At 50.2% G+C, this 21,824-nt stretch overlaps 1 protein-coding gene across 2 annotated transcripts in view; it reads right to left on the bottom strand.

Annotated features, from left to right (window-relative positions):
- The window catches only part of KIF6 (kinesin family member 6), a 385,696-nt gene that overhangs the window by 9,244 nt on the left and 354,628 nt on the right, over positions 1–21,824 (bottom strand). For both annotated transcript variants that reach the window (XM_049652734.1, XM_049652735.1), the window contains 4 exons: positions 13,932–14,016; positions 12,149–12,284; positions 9,213–9,310; positions 1,702–1,791 (listed from right to left, as the gene is read on the bottom strand). In XM_049652734.1, the coding sequence (XP_049508691.1) occupies positions 1,702–1,791; positions 9,213–9,310; positions 12,149–12,284; positions 13,932–14,016 (409 nt within the window). The remainder of the gene's footprint in view (positions 1–1,701; positions 1,792–9,212; positions 9,311–12,148; positions 12,285–13,931; positions 14,017–21,824) is intronic.

The following is a 21,824-nucleotide window of genomic DNA, read 5'->3' as shown; positions in this document are numbered from 1 at the left end:
TTTGCCTCCCTCCCTCTCTAACTTTTTTTTTCCCCTTCCCCTCCCCCATGGTCTTCTGTTAAGTTTCTCAGGATCCACATAAGAGTGAAAACATACGGTATCTTTCTCTGTATGACTTATTTCACTTAGTATAACACTCTCCAGTTCCATCCACATTGCTACAAAGGGCCATATTTCATTCTTTCTCATTGCCACGTAGTACTCCATTGTGTATATAAACCACACTTCTTTATCCTTTCGGCAGTTGATGGACATTTAGGCTCTTTCCACAATTTGGCTATTGTTGAAAGTGCTGCTACAAACATTGGGGTACAAGTGCCCCTATGCATCAGCACTCCTGTATCCCTTGGGTAAATTCCTAGCAGTGCTATTGCTGGGTCATAGGGTAGATCTATTTTTAACTTTTGGAGGAACCTCCACACTGTTTTCCAGAGCGGCTGTACCAGTGTTATTCTCTTACTCAATGGCTTTGCTTTGGCGGTCTCCTTTCCCCAGCCTGCTCTCCCCCCGAGACGTTTGCATGGTTGAATATGCTTTGTCTCTGCATCTTCCCCATCTCTGGTGCAGCCCCCGCCCCTCGCCTTCCCTAAACCAACCCCATTCCACCTGAGGTGTCAATGTCTCCTTCAGCACCCAACTTAGATGGCACATCCTTTAGGACGTCTACCCAGTGCATCCCCCCCCCCCCCCCCCGTAGCTTAGCTAGTTCCTGGGGCAGATAAGTATTCTCCCTTCTCTCTGTAAAAACAGTTAGCTGAGTAAGTTGCCATGGCTGGAAAAAAAAATACTACATTTCCCAGCCTCCTTTGCTGCTATGTGTGGTCAGGTGAACAGGTCCCAGCCAATGAGATTTATAAGAAGTGTGGGATTTCCAAAAAATCCTTTTAAAAAACTAAGAATGTATGTGCCTTTCTCCCTCCTCTTTTTCCATTTAATAACCAGCCTGCCCCCACAAGAAAATTCTAAGCAGTGCCCTCCTGGCTTGCAAGCCTCTTCCTCATACAGCAGGTGATAGTATCCACTCTGTCAGAAGCCAGTGAGGACTGTCCACAATAAGGGGCTGTTCCCCATCACAAGTAGTTGTGTTGGCATCCAGCTGCAGTCAGTGACAAGGGCTCCCGTGGGGCTGCACGGAGTTGTTCCTTCTGTCTGGGCTCGGGGAGGGGCATGGCTGGACCTCACCCCTTAGACTGCTTGGGGGGAGAGTAGGGTCTGCCAGGTGAAGAAGGGTGCTCAGGTGTTCTAGTCAGAAGGCATAAAGGGCACTGCTGAGGAGAGGCCTTGACAGCTTTGTTCGGTCTGGAGTGAACGGCTCACAGGGCTGAGGCTAGCTGGGCTTGTCAACTCTCTGCCCTTCCCGGCCTGGGGACCCTGTGGCAGGGCTATGTTGGAATGGCCAGTGGGCTGGCTCTTCTTTCCTTCAATGGCACTGGGTATATCTATTTACACAGACACTTGGAGCAATTCTGCCCACGCAGGGCAGCAGAGGCCCCTGGGAGAAAACTTCTCTGCCTTGGGACTTGGTATCTGTGAGAGACTCCAGGGTATTCCTGGGGTGTCAGGGTGGAGGCCAGCCCTCGGCTGTGTCTGTGCAGCCATTGGACGCGGGGCTCCTCAGGATGTGGGAGAAGAGCACTGGCAATTTTGACCCATTCCACTCATGGCAGGGGCTGTCACAGGCATCAGAGGGAGATGACAGACCTGTCTTCCAGGGAGGCGCTGGTGCTGCTGGGCTCCCGGCTGTGCGGAATGGGACAAGGCGAGGGCAAGATTTTCCTGGCGTTCACATCACTGCAAAAGGAAAATGACAAAAGGAAGAGGTATGAGAGGATGTTTCCAGAAGAGAAATTTAGGTTTGTATTTAGGAGCCATAGGGACTGAATGTTTGTGTCCCCCAAATCCATACGTTGAAGCCCAAGCACCCAATGTGATGGTATTTGGAGGTGACGCCTTTGGGAGGTAATGAGGTTTTGAGGAGGTCCTGAGGGTGGGGCCCCCATGATGGTACTGGTACCCTCACAAGAAGAGGAAGAGAGATCAGAGCTCCATCTCTCTCTCTACCGTGTGAGGACACGGCAAGAACATGGCCATCTGCAAGCCAGCAAGAGGGTCCTTACCAGCCACAGAACACCCTAGTCGGGGTGGTGTGACGAGATAACAGGGATTTGTTTCTCACAGTTCTGGAGGCTGGGAGTCTGGGATCAGGGTGCGGCATGGCCACGGTCTCACGAGGGTCCTCTTCTGGCAGACTGCCAAATTCTCATTGTGTGCTCACAGGGCAGAAAAAGAGTGAGCTAGCTCTCTGGCCTCTTCTTACGAAGGCACTAATCCCATCAATGAGGGCTCTACCCTTGTGACTTAAAGAGGCACCTCCAAATACCATCGTATCTGGGATTAGGTTTCAACACATGAATTTTTGGAGGATGCGTTCAGTTTATAACATTCTGTCCCTGCCCCCCATCCCTTCACCCCCAACAAATTCACGTCCTTCTCACACGTGAAACATGTTCCCTCCATCCCAGCAGCCCCCAAAGGCTTAACTCATCCTGGTATCAACTCTAAAGTCCAAAGTCTCATGTAAATCAGAGACAGGTGAGACTGGAAGTCGAATCACCCTGAGGTGGAATTTCTCACTGGCTGTGAACATGTGAGAGCAGACAAGTTATGTGTTTCCAAACTACAATGGTGGACAGGCATAGGTTAGACATTCCCATTCCACAAGGGAGAGAGAGGAAAGGAGGGAGGGAGGGAGAAAAGGAAGGGAGGGAGGGAGGGAGGAAGGAAGGAAGGAAGGAAGGAAGGAAGGGGTGATGGGTCCCAGGCAAGTTCGAAACCTAGCAATGCAAACTCTGTGAGAACTTAAGGCTTGAGAATAATCCTCTCGGGTCCAATGTTCTGCCTTCTAGATTCACTGGGGTGACAGTCCCGTCTTCTGGACCCACTGGGTAAAGGTCCTGCTGGGCTCTGCTGGGCAGGGGTCGTGCCCTCATGGTTCTGCTGGGAGGACCTGCCCCCACAGCTTTTGAGGGGGCAGTGCCCACTCCCACTTTTGAAACGGAAGAGGCAGCCAGGATGGTCTCTCATTTGCCTTCAGGGTCACTCTTCCCTTAACTTGGAAGAATAGTGCACATTCGTAGCAGAAGACCTGTGCATTTAATCCTCTCAATTGTCTCATTATCCTCATTATATAGATGAGGAAATGGAAGCTTAGGGAGGTTAAAGAAATTCTAAAAGTTACCGGCTGGCTAGTGGCAGAATATGAATCTAACCCATGACTCTGTGAGGCATCAGAATCTGTTTCTCAGCCATGATCCTTTATTAACTGGACCCGGCTCTGTGGGGTTCTGAGGAAGCACATGCTGGGGATGCATGGCTCACTCCTGGCCACACCGACTGAACAGCCCCTTGTTCCAAATGATAAGTCAGACCCATCAGGTGTCTGACCCACTCAGGCAGGTGCGGTTTGGCCCATTTAACTAGCTTGCCTAATGTGCGCACCTTGCCTTGGATCCTGGTTGCAAACAGCGGAACCCAACAGTGCTCCTTGGGAGGTGAAGAGGCCGGCCACCAAAGCTGTCCCAAGATGCCAGTGGCATGATGGGATTCTCTCCCTGGTCTGGGATGGTCCTGCATAGACACCATATCCAACCTGGGAGAGGCCTCAAAATTCCTCTGGCTGGAACTCTCCTTTACAGATGGGGGCACTCGGGCTGAGAGGTGGGCTAGGGTTAGACAGGGCCACTGGATTTGCCTAGCCTGCACCATCAGTCCGAGGCACTCCACAGGCCCTGCAACCTGCTGCCCCACCCATGGGTACAGCCCCTTCCCCAGCTCCGGCCTTCAGCCCTCTCCCATCTCAGTCCTCCCTGGGCCTGCCTCCACAGGTTCGAAACTGTGGGTCAAACAAACAGGGAAGGAAATCAGAGCCTGGGAATCCGTCCCACCCCCATGCCTGTTTCCCTGCATCCCAGACTGCACTCGCGGTGGGGAGAGACGGGGATCTGTGCTGTCTGGTCAGAGAAACTGTAGAACCAGAGGCAGCCATGAGGTGGCAGAGGCTCTGCGTGCTTTTCTTTGGAGAAAGTGGCCAGTGATCCGGGCTCCTTCTGAACGGTTCCTGGTGCAGGCCTTCGGAAGGGGAGAGAGGGCTTTCCGTTTTGTAGGTGCTTCGACTACACCAGGTCAAAGTCAGTTTGGAAGTTGTAGCCAGTCTTGCCAGATCAGGTCACTGGCACTCAAATGGCTCATTAACTCAATGGATTCCCAACGGATTCCCAGTAGATCCTTGCTTAAGATTCCAGGGAACATCCAGGTACAAACTGTTGAGGGCTGGTAGCATGTGGAAGAGGGGCAGAGGTGGACAATGGACAGGGCAGAAAGGGGTCAGGATCATACTGTGGAAAGATGGGGGTATCCAGGACCCTCTGCAGAGGCCCAGTCGCCCAGCCTGTTGCCTCGACCATTCAGGAGGGTGGCATAATATGAAGGCTTGGGGCTCCTGAGGGAGAGGACTCCTCCAGTCCCGAAGCTGCTCGAGGGCCCCCGGATGCCGCAGCTAAGTTTCTGGACCCTTAGGATCACACTGCAAGTTATTTTTGTTTTCTTCCCTGACCAACCAGCCTCTGACACTGCATTCGTTTCTCATATTGACATTCCTTCCGGAGACAGAACACACCAGCCATCAGAATTAACTACCTCTTTCCTAATAAGGATTAATAAGTGGTAGTAATAACAAGCCTCCTGGGTTGCCAATCAGAGTGTTGTGCATTTAGCGTGATCGGCCTGCAGGCACGGGGCATCCCTGGGGAAGTGATGAGGTCAAGTTTCTTTCGGAACCCGAGGAACAGAGGACCGCCCACCAGGCCTGCAGTGAGTCCATGGACAGCAGCCTCTCTGGAGCTCGGGTGGAAACTGCCTGCTGGACTCTCACGCTCTCGCCCCAGCAGCTGCTCAATGGCACTGGTGCATTTATCTGCATGGAACGATAGTGTCAGAGGGACCTCGGCGCATCTTATAGATGAGATGAGGAGATCCCCAAGGGGGAGCTGCCTTGCTTGCTCAAGGTCCTGCTGATTGGAAGAAGTACAAGGAGGATTTCTCTCAGACATCCTTTGTGAAAGTCTACACCGAAGGGACTCCTTGCAGGTGACCAGCGGTCTCATCTGATGCACACCTCTGAAATTACGGGTTGGAGCTTCAGGGCTAAGGGTGTCTTGGCAGGCACATCCAGGGATCATCTTCAATTGGAACACCTAAGGAAAAGGAATATCCAGGGATGCCAAGGCCCTACTACTGGAAGGGGGGCATGATTCTTATAGTGGTTCCCCCAAGAAGATTCTAGGAAGCCCTGCCCAGTGGCTGATTCTTAGACTTCTTCCATGGCGGGCACTCTCTCACAGAAGCTGGGAGGTAAAGGCTGGTGGCAGGGGGACAAATGGACAAGCAATACAGAGAGGCAGCCTTGGCTGATGGAGACCAAGGGAGAAGGGGAAAGCAGCATAGACAGGAAGGCAAAAAGAAAAAAAGAGGGAGAAGGGGAATGTAGGGTGGGGATACAGGTGGGCAGGGAGAGAAAGTGGAAGAAAGGGATGGAGAAGAATGCAGTGCAGGAGTGAAGCAGAGAGGGGAGAGGAGGTGGGGAGAGCGCAGGGGGGAGGGAGGTGGGAAGAACGGAGCCTGGAGTTCAGGACTACTGGGTAATCTTCGTGTTGCCAACCACAGAGTTAAACAACCCCTTTCCCTTTCTGTGCCTGCTAGTTAAACGAGGGGTTGAATTCAGGGTTTCTCGACAGAAATGGTGAAGGCAGACGGCAGGGAGTTCTGGTTTTCCAGTCAGAGGTTGGCTTTGTGAGCAAGTGTACATTTGCCTTTTGAAAATCCTGGCCCCTTGGGCAGATCAGGCCGTGGGCACACAAAGAGGGGAGAGCCCAAGGAGGAGGACCTGGCATTTCGCAGAACCTAAAGAAAGCACGGTTGAATGAAATAGCACAGCATATGGGCTGGAAACTGCCGCCTCCTGCGAGTGCCCCTCAAGGGCAGTCATTGATGTGAGGAGTGAGCAGGGTGGCTGGACGCCGACAGGCCTGGGTTCCAATCCTGCCTTACCACTGACTAGCTGGGCGACCCTGAGCAAGTGAACTGAGCTCTCAGAGCCCGGGTGTTCTCATCTGTAAAATGGGGACAATGATAGTATGTATGTGGCACATTTGCTCAGTGCCTGGCCTACAGGGTTCCTGGAAACGACAGGATATTATTCCTGTGAGAGAAGAAAGCTAATGCTGTCTCCTCAGAGAACTTAAGGACATCAACGACTAATCCTGCACTGCTGGAGGTTTGCAGAGAATATCTGAGGAACCATGACCCGGGCACAGGGTCTCCTCCCCACCTCACCCCTGCTAGAGCCTGTGAGCTCTTTTCTGTCAGCATTAGAAAGCATGTGGCAGTGATTTCCTTGTCAAAGGTGGAGCCCCCAGACCGCTCCCTTTCCAGTCAATAACAGGGACCTTTCCTCTCACCTATTGGAAACTTTCTGCCTATAATTTTTGGTATCTGAACTGCAGTGTGGGATGGAATTTAGGGGTGCCAACCACTCACAGTTGAGGTGTCTTAGCAAATTCTGTTCAGGATATTTGGTTATTTCTGCTGAGGTTTAGAGGTCAAACCAGAGCACTGGCTGCCACCAGAGATGACAGGGCCTGATATTCCAAGGCCTACCTGGGCCATCTCCCCAAAGACCCTCCTGTGAGCAGTCATCAAAGGGGCCTGGGGTAGAGTTCTGCGAACAAGATTTTGAGAAAAGCTTCCATGGGTGAACTTTACTTTGAAATTCAGAGTTGTGAATTTCATTTGGCAGGCATGGTCTATTTCTACTGTATAGCCCTTGGAGTGTGTGTATTGGGCCTTCACACACACACACACACACACACACACACACACACTTCATTGTCTTTGAAACAAAAGAAAACTTAGAGATGGAGCTTCCTACTTGCTAGGCAGGGTATTTCTACCAGTAAGGAACTATGCAAGAGATCTAGAAAAGAGGCTGGGGAAACAACAAGGGGTTCTGAGCCTCATCACTGGGACGAGAGCTTGGTGTTGTGTGGGATACATGACAGACTCAGGACTGAGCCAGAGCATTAACCAGGGAAAGCCCTGTCCTCTTGGATGGGCCAATGTTTTTCCAACATGCTCTGTGGAATCCAGAAGTTTCAGGAGAAGGAGACAGCTATACAGGGGTTGCAAACTCAAGTGCTCCAGAGTTTGGCAGGTACCCAAGTGAATGCAGAGAGGGCCAGTATAGGACGCTAATGCTAAGCTGTCTGTATTGATGTAGAGCAAGTCTATCTATGCTGCCTTTTTAAAGAATATTAAATTAATGGGCAGGTTTTTGGAGAAGTTTTAGGTTTACAGAGAATTGAGAAGATGGTGCAGACTTCCCATATAGCCCCCCTCTCCCATCTTGTAGTTTCCTGTATTATTAACGTCTTGTATGAGTGTTGGACATCTGTTACAACTGATGAACCAATATAGATACAATGTTATTAACTCAAGGCCACAGTTTGTTTACCAGGGGGTTCACTCTTTCTGTTGTACAGTTCTACAGATTTTAACAAATGCATAATATCATATTCCCATATGTTTTGCTGCCTTAAAAATCTCTAGTGTTCCCCCATTCATCCTTTCCACCTCTCCCCTCTCACCCTGACAATTACTAGTTCTTTTACTGTCTCCATAGTTTTGCCCTTTCCAGAATGTCACATTGGAATTGCACATTAGGTAGCCTTTTCAGATTGCTTCTTTCACTTAGTAATACACATTTAAGTTCCCTTTATGTGGTTTCCTGGCTCAATAGCCATGAAGTAATGTAATAATGTGTGTCAACCATACTTGAAAACAACAACAAAAGAATAGTTTTAGGCTTACAGAAAATCTGCAAAGATAGTACAAAGAGTTACCATGTACCTCACACCCACTTGCCCTTATTATACAACCTTACACTGGTATGGTACATTTGTCACAACTAGTGAAACAATGCTGATACTTATCACACTAATGAAATAATGCTGATAATTATCATTAATTAAAGTCCATACTTTATTTGCATTTTCTTAATTTCTACCTAGTGTGTTTTTTTTGGACCTAGGATCCCATCCAGGCTAGCATATTACATTTTGCTGTCATGCCTCCTTAGGCTCCCCTTGCCTGTGACAGTGTCTTACATTTTTCTTGTTTTTGATGACCTTGACAGTTTTGAGGAGGACTGGTTGGGTATTCTGCAGCGTGTCCCCCAGTCGAGACTTACATGATGTTTTCCTCATGACTGGACTGGGGCGATGGGATTTCGAGAGGACCACAGAGGTAAAATGCCATTCTCATAACATCATATTAAGGGTAATGTCTGGCATAACGCCCCTCCCACCCCAGTCAAGTAGAGTGAAAGCTCTATTTCACATTTTCCAACCTAAGAGCTCAGCTCCTATTCAATCCGAGTCACAGGACTGCTCCTTGGTGGCACAGGCCGACACCCCACGCAGGCTGCCCTGGCCTCTGTCCTGACAGCAGATCTCTCTGGGGGACAGAGGATGGCCGAGGCATGCGTCACTGGCTCTACCCCCCGAGTTGTGTGGTTGCAAAGAGATAATAACGTGGGTGGCATGAGAAGGAAGCTGCCTTCAGAAGGTGGTGTGGGGGGAAGTGGAGTCCCTGCTGGATCATGCCGGCTTTCAGGGAAACTGGCTCCTGGTTGTCCTCATGTGCAGGCCATCCTCCTGGGAGGCCGCCCACCTCTCTCCTGAATCTGTGCAAGGACAGTCTTTTAGCAGAGCTCCTCTGTATCCTGACTGGCCTACCACCAATATCCCCCTCCTTTCCAGTCCCCCCCACTCTCTCCCAAACTCTCCCTTCCACCTACTTCCAACCCCTTCTTCCTACTCAGGGGGCAGGACCAGGGCTCGTACAATGAAAGCGCTTGTCTCTTGTCACCATGGCAGTAGGTCTGCTGGCTGCCAGGTCAGGGGAAAAGGACTGAGGAGGTGTGCTCAACAGGCTTTGGTCACACACTCCTGGAACCACTGGCTTGAGTATCTGCAGCTAGTGTAACAGTACGAGCGATTCACCATGGCGAATCAGGCAGCCTCTGGAGACCCCTACGCAGGGGAGCAAGAACAGGTTGAGGAGAGGCAGGGAAACTTTTCTTCAGCCTCACTCCTTACCTTTGGTTACAGAGAAGCTGAGACCTTTCACGCTGGGACTCAGGTGTCTGGGGAAAGGGCTTCATGTGATTGAGGGAATTCACTGCTGGAGAATTTACCTGTTGGCCCAAGGAGTTTCACAGTATTAGCTTGAAGCTGATGACATGGGAAAATGTCTTTGATGTATTTCTTAAGGTGAAAAAGCTAGTTCTATAAGTTTCTATATACAACATGTGTGGGGGAAACAATTAATCTAGACATTGTGATCACTATACTGATGGGCATCAAAATATTATCTCTGGGTGGCAGGATTATGGGTAATGTCTGATTTATTCTTTGCCCTTTTCTGTGCTAAGCCTTCCACTTTGAGCCTGTATTATTTACTTGTAGTCAGGAAAAAGTGTTTAACATGCAATCTGACAATTCTCCAGAAGTCCTCTCTGGTTTTGCTTCCCCTTGTCCCAAAGAGATGCTCGCAGAGGCAGGAGAAATCCACTGAGCACCTCCTGTAGAGGAACAGCTCCACCATGGTGCCCTGGCAACCTTGCATGTCTCCACACGGGGCTGGAGAGCAAGGCCTCAACTGTGGCTTCTCTGAATCTTGGCAGAATGCCCCGTGATTCTCCCAGAACCTGACAGCATAGCAGGCTCATGAGCAGCTGCTACAAGGCTATTTCCCACTTGCCTTCCTATCTCCCTGGGGGGTGGTCATGGGACCGTTTCTCATCACCTCCCATGTTCTGATGAGGTTTAAGGCTTTCTGCCTTGCTCCACTCAGCGTACATCTGCAGGCTATAAAACTGCCTAACGGCAGCATAGAATTAACTCTTCAGCAACAGGGTGCCCCATCAGCCCTACTGCAGTCATCTGGTCCATTGTGTTTCAGTGACACCCTGTGGGGCAGAGGATACACTGAGCTGACATCTTTGGCTACTCCGGCTTTTGCTGCCTATGTGAACAAAATACGCTGTCTGAATCCATCAGCCTTGCCCGGACACTTCCTGAGTCACACGGGATCACCCTCACCATCCGTTCAGTGGCTAACCTCCCTTGGGCACCAGCAGTGGCTGATGGCCTCACCACGAAGGGGTCTTAACTGGAGAACAGACAGGACCCAGGGGTGCTGCGAACGTGGATGGGAATCAATGACATTTTTATTTTTCCTAAATTCTACCTGAAATCTAGCATGTCTTTCAATGATACAATGTAGGCAACAAACCATAGTAGTATATGTAACATCAGTGACTTCATCACCGGTTAGAAATCACAAGATATTTTCATATCATATTACACTGTGGCAGAAATACTGAAATACTGTGTTCATCACTACTTTGAAATTATGTTAAATATTAATAAATGTACCTTATTAACATTCGTAAAGTGGTATACATGTTTTTATACCATAACTTTGTTTTAAAAATATTTTGACAACTTTATTTCAGTCTTACTGGTTTTCTTTGTCATCTTGTATATTAAGTTTTATCCAAATATTCTTCTCTATTGTGTGGTAACATGGCTACTTGGCCGTGTGTCTTTGACCAAATAACTTCTCAGGCTCTCAGTTTCCTTGTCCTTGAAATGAAGGGGTCAGCTGTTAGATGATCTCTGAGAGATCCGCCAGCCGCCTCCGTTATACCAGAGCTGAGGACTTACAGGAGGACAACTGGAACTGGGCGTTTGTATTAACGCTTCCTAACTTGTTATCTTGGCCTTCACAATATTATAGGGAGCTTCCAGGAATCTGTCTAGCAAATATGCAAACATTTATCTACAAACAGGCTTCCAGTGCAAAACTAGACACAACCTAAACACTAAACGATCAAAGATTAAGTGGATTAAAATAAATTCATATGATGGAACCGTGACAGCCATGAGAATGATGTAGAACAAGAACGTGAAAGAGCAGTCATGCTGTGCCGTGAAGTCCCAGAACAAAAGGTGTTTGTGACACTTGAAGACCAGTATGATTCTATTTTTATAAAAACATATGGAGGGGCGCCTGGGTGGCTCAGTCTGTTAAGCGTCTGACTCTTGATTTCAGCTCAGGTCATGATCTCATGGTTCGTGGGATCCAGCCCTGCGTTGGGCTCTGTGCTGACAGCATGGAGCCTGCTTGGGATTCTCTCTCTCTCTCTCTCTCTCTCTCTCTTTCTCTGCCCCTTCCCAGACTCAAGGTAAATAAATTAACTTAAAAAAAAAAAAACATATGGAAATATATGCATAGGAGAAAAAAGTAATATAATCCAACATGATAATATTGGTTATCCTTAAATGGTGGGGTTATGGTGATTTTTATCTCTTTGTGCTTTTCTCTATTTTCCAAAATTTCTATAACTTCCACATAAATTATAGAAATATATGTTTACATATACACATGTATGTATAAACACATACATACATACAATAAAACCTTGGATTGAGAGTAACTTGTTCTGCTAGGGTTCCACAAGCCTAGCAAACATTCCTAATAAATTTTAACTTGACAAGCGGTGTCTTGTAATACATGTAGTACGTAAGCCGAATGTCACATGATCACAACTGAGCCAGTGGTTCTTGAAATTTGCTTTGATATACGAGTGCTTTTGGATTACAAGCATGTTTCCAGAATGAATTTTGCTCGCAAACCAAGGCTTTCTTGCATATGACTGTAATAAAAAACAGTCAACGCTGTCAATATGGTGTCGTGGGGGAACATTACACAAAGTGACAGTGGCAGGTCCACCGGTTTGGGCTCACTTTCCATGGCCCACCTTTCTATGTGGCAGGCACCAGGGCACAGGGACGGTGGGCCCCTGACCATGTGCACTCCTCCTTACTAAGATGAGCACCTGTCTCCTGAGCCAAGGCTGAGAGCACGTGGGCCTGCCTCCGACAACCCCTCCCCAGCGGCCCTAACATTCCCCAGGCCACAGGAGTGGGGCAGGCTCTGGGGCGGTGGTGGGGGGTGCTGCTAATACCTGCAGGCTGGTGGCTTCCTCAGCCCACCAGGCTTCAAACTCCTTCTGCAACTTCACCTTGGCTTTGTCCATGAGCAGCTGCAAGTGCTCGATCTCCACCTTCAGGGCCTTCAGGCGTGTGAACATCATTTTATACCTACAGTGGAATCAGGGAAGAGCCTTGACAGTCACTGGCGGGAGGAAGGGCCGCCCACGGAGTGTTGCTGCAGGGCCTGAGCCTGAGGATCTGGCGGTGCCGCTCTGGTGCTAGGAGCCGGGACCCAGAGGAGCCCACGGAGGCCGGGGCCCAGGGCCAGGGCTTGAGTCCATCAGAGAGAAGCACAGCCAGGTGTTTTTGTCCAGCGGGCCCACGGGCTCTGTGTATGAGATGACTACCCCCTCCTTCCAGAAGGATATCTACCATTACTGAGCACTTACTAAGGGGCAGGCATTCCTCTAGGCACTCGACATATAAACGCATTCAGACCTCGTCTTGGTCCCATGAAGAAGATGCTCCACTTTACAGATTTGGAACCTGAGGCAAGGAGAGGTTACATAACTTGCTCTGTGGCAGGGGGCTAATAAACAGAGGGCCAGGATTTGAATCCAGGCCATCTGGCTCTGGAAACCACAGTCTCAACCACCACACTCTTGCGCTGGTTCACCTTCACGCTGAAGTGCGAAAGTTACAATACATTCGTCACTGCGTATATAAGTTTGGGGCATGCGACAACGAATCAGAAGTTGTCCAACAGGAAATAGCCCAACTGCCAACATATCTTGGCTCCTGAGATGACCCTGAGGCAGGAAATGTGGACCAAGGGGACAACACAGAGTGGAGTAAAGCCACCAGGAGAGTGGGTTGGGAAGAAACTGGGAAAAATAAACAGAGTGAGGGAGAAAGAGGATAACCCAGGGGCAAATCCACACTGGCAGGTGTGGGAGGGCAGCACAAGGCTTTCGGGAGGGAGGATGCTGGCAGGACACACAGTGCAGTCATGAGGAGTAGTCTGGGGGCTCAGAGTGGGGCTTTGTCCTCCCCAAGTCTTGGGTGGCAGGGATGTGTCGGGGGTGGGGAGGCCAGAGTGACCCGGTGGCATGTCATAATGACACCATAGGCTCCTCGAGGGCTGGGAAAGTGCCTTGTTTGCTCTCCCCAGGGCCTCCCCATGGCAGGGAGGAGAGAGCAAGCATCTGTCGAACGTGTAAATGAATGCATGAACTACAACGTTGGACTGGAGTGTTGCATGACATTCTGTGGCCATGCTAAGTATCAGTGACGGCCACGCGTCTGTTTATGCTGGAGGTTCCTTCCTCTGTTAGTGAGATCATTTTGGTACCCTAAATGGCTGCAAGAGGGTGTGATGTTCTCAGGACGCCCCGCAGATAAGGAGCCTCAGGAGGAAAGAGGGGTAGATCGGCCTGTGGAAGACCTCCGTGGTCATACTTCCTGACTCCCCTAGATGGCAGCAGCAGATAAGACTAGTGAGCTGCATGCAGTCTGGGACCTCAGGCTGGTCAAGGTGCCAAGTCAACCTCTCTACTGGCTCCAGGGCCCAGCTAGGCTTTCTGCTCCCGATTCCAACCTCATCCTGCCTGTGGTTTCTGCATCCCACATCTGTCTGCTCAAAGGCAGCACTCCCTCCAGCTATTTGAGGACTCAACTACTGGACCCACTTCCCAGAGCAGCTCCAGACCTGGGCTGGGGAGTGGCCACTCGGCCTGGCCCCGGGCGGCACATGGGTCGTCCCCGAGAGCTTTAGGAGGCTGGGGTCAGGGTGTGTGGGGGTGAAAAAGTGGGTACCTTATCTTTTCTTCCTCCAGTTGTGATCGAAGCTTTTCTTCCAGCAAGTCTGGCATAGAAGGCATGGCTACGTTTTCTGAGATGCCTGTGGAAGAAAGATGCCAATGGGTTACTCCAACAAGGAAGAAATGTAAAAGGAGGAGTGTGATATTTAGGGCAGAGGACAAAGTAAAGTGCATCTCAAGGTGAAAGTACCTCTGTGAGTACTTTCTGGGGCCTTTGGATGGGAGTCTGCTGCAGCCCCCTCCTTTCAGTGGCAATATCTGCTTGGCGAAAGCCTCGGAGGAGAGGTTTCCATGACTATTTCAGCTGTCCCTCCCACAGTCCAACATCTGTCACTGGAAGACAATTGGGCCTTACATTGCTACTAATCGTTTTACTATTGAGTTCACTTGTTTCCTCTTAAATCCCCAGGGAAGATGCAAAATAGCATTTTCCCATCCTCTGCTAGAGAGCCCCTCAGAAACCAAGAAGACATCACTAAACTGTCTCACATCTGTCACATCTGTCTTCACACCAATTGAGGTGCTGAGGATCTCATAGCCTCAAATCATGTCCCCTGTGTTGGATTTCCCTCCAAAGCCGAGGTTCCCAAGCCTGATTCGCCCAAGCAGTGCTGACATGCAGCCAGAGCTGAGAACAGGCTCGGATGCCCTGCCCATGAGCCGGGGCAACAGGACCCTACCGAGGCCTTGGTGACGGTTGTGTTCCTATGCATGCCGACCACTGCTACAGAGTTGCCCGCTCTGGCTAGTGTGCTCCTCTGGAGCCCGGCCTCTTCTAGCCTGGTGGGTGGGGTCTGTTCACCCTCCCAGGGGTCTCTGCGGCTGCTCTGTACTTCCTAGCCTCACGGAAGGTGTCTTGGAAGTCGGACCACTCTGCTTCTTACTCCACGTAGGGAAGAATCTATTTTGGGCTGGGTGCTTTCTGGACATGATCAGACTGAATCCTTCTAATTTTTTTTAAATGTTTATTTTTGAGAGACAGAGAGAGAGTGCGAGCGGGAGAGGGGCAGACAGAAAAACTCACACACAGAGTCTGAAGCAGGCTCCAGGCTCTGAGCTGTCAGCACAGAGCCCGACTCGGGGCTCGAAACCACGAACCGTGAGATCATGACCCTGAGCCAAAGTCAGACGCTCAATTGACTGAGCCACCCAGGCGCTCCAGACTGAATCCTTCTAGTACTCATTTGAAGCATTATTGCTTCCATTTTGCAGAGAGAAGGGCACAGAGGTTCAAAGAGGTTGACTTGGCCAGGCTAACTTCAGGAACCTGGATCCAAATCCGGTTTTGTTTGTTTGGAAGGGCCGTGGATTCAGAAATTCCTTCTGTTAACATTTCTGACAGATGGTCATCTGCTTTCTGCCCAAACACTTCCGGTGGTGGGGAGCTTACCGCTTTGCACGGTAACCCATTTCATTGTGCGCAGCACTGTTTCCTCTTACTTTGAGCTGAGACCTGCCCCTCTAACTTCTTTTTCCCCCTACTTTGGATCTTTGGAGCAGCATAGCATGTCTCCCTTCTTAATTTGATGGTTCTTTAGAGATTTTAACAACAGCAACAACAACAACAACATTACGTAAAAACCATGTATCGGGAGCTTTATTCACAGGCGGACTCTGCCCAGTTCCCTCACCTAAGGACTCAGTGACACGGTTGCTTTCTAACTAATCTTAAGGATCACAGTCTAAATCTGGACATAATACTCTAGATAGGTCTGAAAGGGACATGGTACAGAATGGCCCTCCAAGCTGTGAAAAATGTACATTCTATATTTCTATAGCAGGTAAATTACTAACAGTGACCATTTATCGAATGCCTGCTTTATGCTAAGTGCTGCCAAGTTCTCTCCGGCACTGGGCTGGTGCCCTGCTCACCTGATTATGAATTCTCAATATAACCAGGAGGGTCTTACCGTCTCATTTCAGTTAGATTCTGAGGCTCAGAGAGGGCTGTGAGTAACCCAAAGTCACACAGCTACTAAGAAGCAGAGATGGGATCTGAACTCAAATTTTTCTGGTTCTCAAGAGCTGAATGCTTACATCAGGCAGCCTCCCCAGCGCCGTTTTTGTTCTTCAGCAGCTCTGTCATTGTCATGGCCATGTCAGTTTGTCACCGGCCTCTATTAAGCTTGTGGTTAAAGACTCACATTTTTTGTGAGTAGTTGTCAAAACACCTCCTATTTCAGCGTGACTGTCCTTTTGATCCTAAACGCAACACTTCCCATCTATTGGGGGGTTAGCCTTCTGAGAGGTCCTCATTCTGCCGTGCCTTTATTCTTTCCCTTTTGGCTGCCTTTTATGTCACTATCTAACTCCTTGATAAATATGCTAAGCAGATCAGGAGTCTGTCCTTTATCTTCCAGGCACCTGATACCCCCTCTCCCTTGTGTCAGGTGACAACTGTCTCTTGTAAACCCACCGGACAAGGGTCTTACTCCATCACCTAAACACAGGAGATGCAGATACCATTAGGCTCGCCAACTGAAGACGACCTATCACCCCTGCTGGTGCAGTGCCCTCCAGCCCTGAGGAGCTGGCTGCCCGTTCGCGCGTTGGCCAAGCTCCCCCAGGCAGAGGCCCGGAAGCCCCTGGAGGGCGGGGATTGGTCCCTCTGTTCTTTGTATCTCCCCTGTGCTTTGTTTAGGCTCCGCCTGTAGCACACACTCAATGCCATACGTGTGTACCGGCCCTTGCCCTCTGAAAAACGTCAGATGTGATCAACTGAAGATAGTATCTTCCCATCACACTGTTAACGGTAGGACTTGAAATGGACACAATGTTTTGTCGTCTCGTAACAGCTTCAGAAATGAGCAAACATATCTTCCAGCCTGTCGAAAAAGAAGAGCTGTGAATCTTCTTCCTCCTTTCAACACTTTTTGGCTCCACACCAAGGAAACCCCTGAGAAAATCCGTGAAGACCCTCCTCTATAGTGGCGGGCTGGGCAGCCTTCAGCCGCACTCCGTGAGAGGTCTCTGGAGGCGGGTGAAGGCAGGGCTACTGGATCCACCCAGGGGCGTCTCACCCAGCCTGGTGGAGGCCAAGAGGACTTGGTCTCCCATATAAAGGCTATGGCTGCCCTGGCATGAATGCAGAGCCCATCTGCAGGAGAGGGCTCTCGCCTCGCCCCGTTGCTGGCTGTTTTTTCCCTGGACATGTTGCAGACTCCCGTGGCAGATCAGTGGCAGGTGCCTTGGAGGTGTGTGGGTGTCCGGGAACCTGGGGCAAGGACACCATTACTCTGAAAGCAGCTGACACAAAGATGGGAGACGATGTCAGCTACCGTTTGCGGGGCAAGCACTTGGTTCTATTCTCTGTGCTGCTTCATTTATTTCTGTCATTCTAGCTAGCAGATATTATCACCTGTGTTTTTCAGACAAGGAGACCAAGGCTTGTGTGACCAGGTAGCTTGCACAATGCCATAAAGCTACCAGATAGAAAAGGCAGCTTCGAATCCATGGCTGGTCATTCATTCGCTGATGGAACAAATGAGCTTTCCCCATTCAAGGGGCAGTCTTCTGGGGAAGGTGGACATTAAACCAACCCAAAATTGAGTTGATATAATGCCAGGGGCTGAAGGGCACCTTGAGGAGAGAAAGCTGGATAAAGAGGTGGAGGGCTGCTATGTTAGGTAGAGTGGCCGGGAAGATGTCTCTGAGGAGGCAGCAGAGACCTGAATGAAGGGAGGGAACGAGCATGCAGAAATCAGGACAGAGAGTACAGCGGTGAGTGCCAAGGGCCTGAGGTACATCTGCAGGGTACTTCTGAGGAAGAGCGAGAAGGTCAGTGTGTCTGGCCAAGTTGGTAAGGCAGAGTGGTGGGAGCTGAGGCCAGATGGTGTAGGACCTTGTGGGCCATGCTAAGGACCTTAGCTTTGAGAGAGACAGAGCCTGGAGCCTTTTGAGGAGAGAAATAGCTTGATCTATTCCTTTGATAGCTAAGTTCAGCAGTGTTTTGCTGATGGAGACAAAGCTGTTCCCAACTAAAGAATGGCTCATGTGAGTTGGCGCCAGGATGCTGTAAGCCTATTGAAAGGATGTGGGAAAGAAAGCTGGGGCAAGGGACCCCAGGGCAGCCAGAACCAGGGCACAACATATCCCCAGGACACAAACTGTCCATGTTGTCATGGCAACCAGTGGGCTCTTGCCAAAGGTGATGCCTGCTTAGTGAAATGCATTGTAACCCCACCAGGAGACAGCCCCTGGCTGCTTCTGATGCTTCCTGAGGTTGGGCTTATCAGTCTTCCCCGAAGAGAAAGGGGTGCTGGGAACTGAAAGCAAAGGGAACAAAAGCGGCTGAACAAGAACAGAGGAAGAGGGAGTAACTGAAGGCCATTCGGGCTTTGTAGGTCTCTGTGCCCACTGGGACTGTGGCCAGGGACAGAGCCTCCAGTCACCTGACAGGAGGCCCAGGGGGCCCTCCTTTCAAGCACAGGATTCTGGCTGCGACAGGAGCACAGGGGGTCACAGCCTGGAGTGGCCTCTGAGGTGACACTGTGAATTGGCTCGAGCAGCCGGTTCCAAAGCAATACAAAGGCGAGAAAGAAGGGTTTTATTCCAGCAGCCGTAGATCTGAATGTCACACGAGCAGGAAGCCCTGAGTGGTCAGATAGTATCTGAAACTTCAAACGGGGTACCCACAGTCCCAGGCTGACCCTACCTCTGAAGTGGCAGTGTGTTCAGGGGTTAGCAGTCCCAGGGCAAGAGGGGCTCTTGCTGGGAAGGCTGGCCTCCTGTGGGCCCCTCCTGCCTGGCAGGATTTGGGGGCACTGAAAAGATCATTGTAACTCCTCTTCCTGCTTCCCTATACCCTCCTCTCAAACACACACACACACACACACACACCAAAACTCCTATTTGTTATTCAGTGTCTGGAATGCTCAGACTTTCATTTCTTTGGTTCAGTGACTCTCTACTGGGTGTACAGCCGGTCAAAGCACAGAGGCAACCGGGCCCTGCTCTAGACTGACTTAGAATTTTCCAGTAGGTTCCTTGGTAACTCTGATCTGTTCAGCCCTTGTTAAGAAACACTGCTCAAGATTTTGAGCCCAGGTTCAATACAAGTACTCCATGCAGGAGTTACAAGGAATGAAGACTCTGCAGAGGTTTGGATAGGATGGTATATGGGGCTAGCGTGTCCCTTTGTCCCTGTCCACCTTCCAGACTTTTGGGAGCCATAGTGGGGAAAGGGACCCAGGGGTTTGCAGCAAGGAAAACACACTCTTTGTAGGCCTGGGGCTGCCTGAACTTGGCCCTTGTAGGAGGTAGGCAAAATCTGAGTAAAGATATCCACCACCAGGCTGCTCCATGGATCAGGGATTTCCTGTGCCTTATCTTATATAATCTTCATAACCCCCACTACAGATGGGGGAAACTGAGCTCTGCCAGGGGAACGAATCTGCCCAGGATCGCACTGTTAGTAAGCAGAGCTGGGGTCAGGACTCAGTTCTGTCTCACTTCAAAGCTGGCGCTTTTTTCCTCTGGAAGTGAGTCTGATAATGAAGGAAGCCATGGGGTAGATCATTGAAGTCGGTATTGACTTGTCCTTGGTATTTGAAGGCACTGCCCTTTTCCATGAATGCCTTTCAGATCTGGGGCCGGGGCCGAGAGAAAGCCTCAGCTGCTTCTCGAGTGCTGGCCTGTGAAGACTGCCCTTTACTAACCGAAACCATGGCCCGCAGCCTGTTCCCACTTGGTATTTGCAGCTCGCCTGCTGGCTTGTGAGGAGTCTGCGCCTTTCCCAAGTTTAGCCGCCGGAATACCCAGAGCCAGCCTGCTTGTCTCCTTGGTTTTGTCCTAGGAGTCCTAAGGAAGGAAATACTGAAATCTCCAACCAGGCACCAGCGCCAAAAGGGCCCCTGTGGGCCTCTGAAGGCTTCCATAGAGCAAAGGCTACGGGGCCCAACATGGCAGCTGCTGGTCCAGTGCCCTACGTGGGAAGAAGCCATGAGTTATACGGCTCTACCATGGCAGACAATACCTCAGGGCCAGGGAGACATTCCAGCCTGGCCTCCTCGGCTATCCAATAATGATTCACTTGTTGAACACCGACTCTGGGCCTTTGGGGGCTAAACTATCTCATAGAATCACTCAGCCTCACCTGTTTGAGAGGTCAAAGGGTCTATTCTTATGGAGACTGATGGTGTCAGGGGCTCAATTACCACAATGGTCAGCAGCTCAGAGGCAAAGATCCTGGCTTTCCAATCAGACCATTTCCTGTTTAATGGCTCAAATTTATTGTCGGTCGGAGCAATCACACACTGACAGGTGCTCAGTGCCACCATCCATCTTGGTGTTGGTTTTTTAACACCTTCCCTGCCCGTGGCGGGTCAGACTTAAGGGTGTGATGAATGCCCTGCAGACACATGGCTGTGACTGATAATCACTGGGGTGCACTCACACCCAACAGCCACAGGCCCACAGGCACTGCAGCCATCTTCCCCCCAGGGAGCTGCCATGCTTCAGTACAATCAGTACTCGTTGGTATTCCTTTTTGGGGGTGCCTGGGTGGCTCAGTCGGGTGAGCATCTGACTCTTGCTTTTGGCTCAGGTCATGATCTCACGGGTTCGTGAGTTTAAGCGCTGCACTGGGCTCTGCGCTCAGGATGTGGAGCCTGCTTGGGATTCTATCTCTCTCCCTCTCTCTCTGCCCCTCCCCCACCCACGTGCTCACATGCTCTCTTTCTCTCTCTCAAAATAAATAGGCGATAAAAAAAAAGAGAGAACTTCTTGGTATGCCTTTTTAGAGCAAAACGCAATCCCAGGCACCCCCGTAGAAGGCTGTCTGCCGTCTCCTCCCACCAGAGGAACCTCCCTGTTCTACTTTGGGATTCTCTGCCCAAGATCATGCCCCTGGATGGTGGCCTCTCCTTTGTCATTTGCTGCCTCTCTCCCCCCGTGTTCCTTTTGGAGGATGTGGACTGCACAGAGGGTCAGCGTGCACCAGGGTCCATGTGGACTCACAAGCATACCCCAGGAGCATACTGCAGACACAGGAAAAGACATTTCTAGTGCCATTCCTCGCTTCAGCTCGGCACAGGTTCCCTTCCATGGTCGCTTCTGCTCAAATAGGAACTCTCTCTCTCTGCGGTCCTTTCTGCTGGAGCCCCAGATCCATCTTTGGTTTGCCGTCAGCGTTCTCTGGTTGCAGCCACTCAGAGCCTGGCTCAGCGGCCCTTCTTCCGAGGGTCCAGATGCTGCTCCTGCCGGCTCTCCAGCCCACTGAGGCTCCCTCACTCCTCAGCCAACTCACATTTCTGAACACAGGACTTCTCTCAAAGCCCGAGTCCCTTGGTGAGTCTGCTGTCTGCCACTCTGGCCTCACTGACTGGTGGTGACCAGAGGCTTCATTCTGAGTGGCTTTTCAGAAGGAAATTAGCAAGAACCTTAGCAAACCTAAAACCCAGTTCCATGTTTGTCACACTGGAACCAGCCAGTCTGGAGTGTTCTCAGGACACTTATGACCTCTCAGGAGGGCAGTTTTTCTCATGCTGGTAAAAGGGAGCACGGACCTTCCTCCTATAAAAACCCCTAATGGTGATGGTTAGTGGCATTTGGTCAATCCTCTTGATTGGCTTATGAGAGACATTTCAGAACTTTTAGGAATTGAATTGAGGATCCTTAATAAAACTGTCTCCTGCCACTTTTGGAAAACTTATCTGCTACTAGCCAATTTGCAAATCAATCTGTTTGTTTCAAAAAAATTTATTACATACTAGAGTCAAAAGTGACTTCTGAGACAGACCACGCAGTAGAGCTGGCATATTTTCAAACATGATGGTAAGTGCTTGCTAGACAACCAAAATACCCCACATCAAGAAAAGGGCCAAGGCACCTGGGTGGCTCAGTCGGTTAAGCATCTGACTTTGGCTCAGGTCGTGATCTCACGGTTCGT

The sequence above is a fragment of the Panthera uncia genome (genome assembly GCF_023721935.1).
Source record: "Panthera uncia isolate 11264 chromosome B2 unlocalized genomic scaffold, Puncia_PCG_1.0 HiC_scaffold_24, whole genome shotgun sequence".
In the NCBI taxonomy this organism is placed as follows: domain Eukaryota; kingdom Metazoa; phylum Chordata; class Mammalia; order Carnivora; family Felidae; genus Panthera; species Panthera uncia.
The sequence above is the reverse complement of the archived record's forward strand: the minus strand, read 5'-3'. Positions and strand labels throughout refer to the sequence as shown.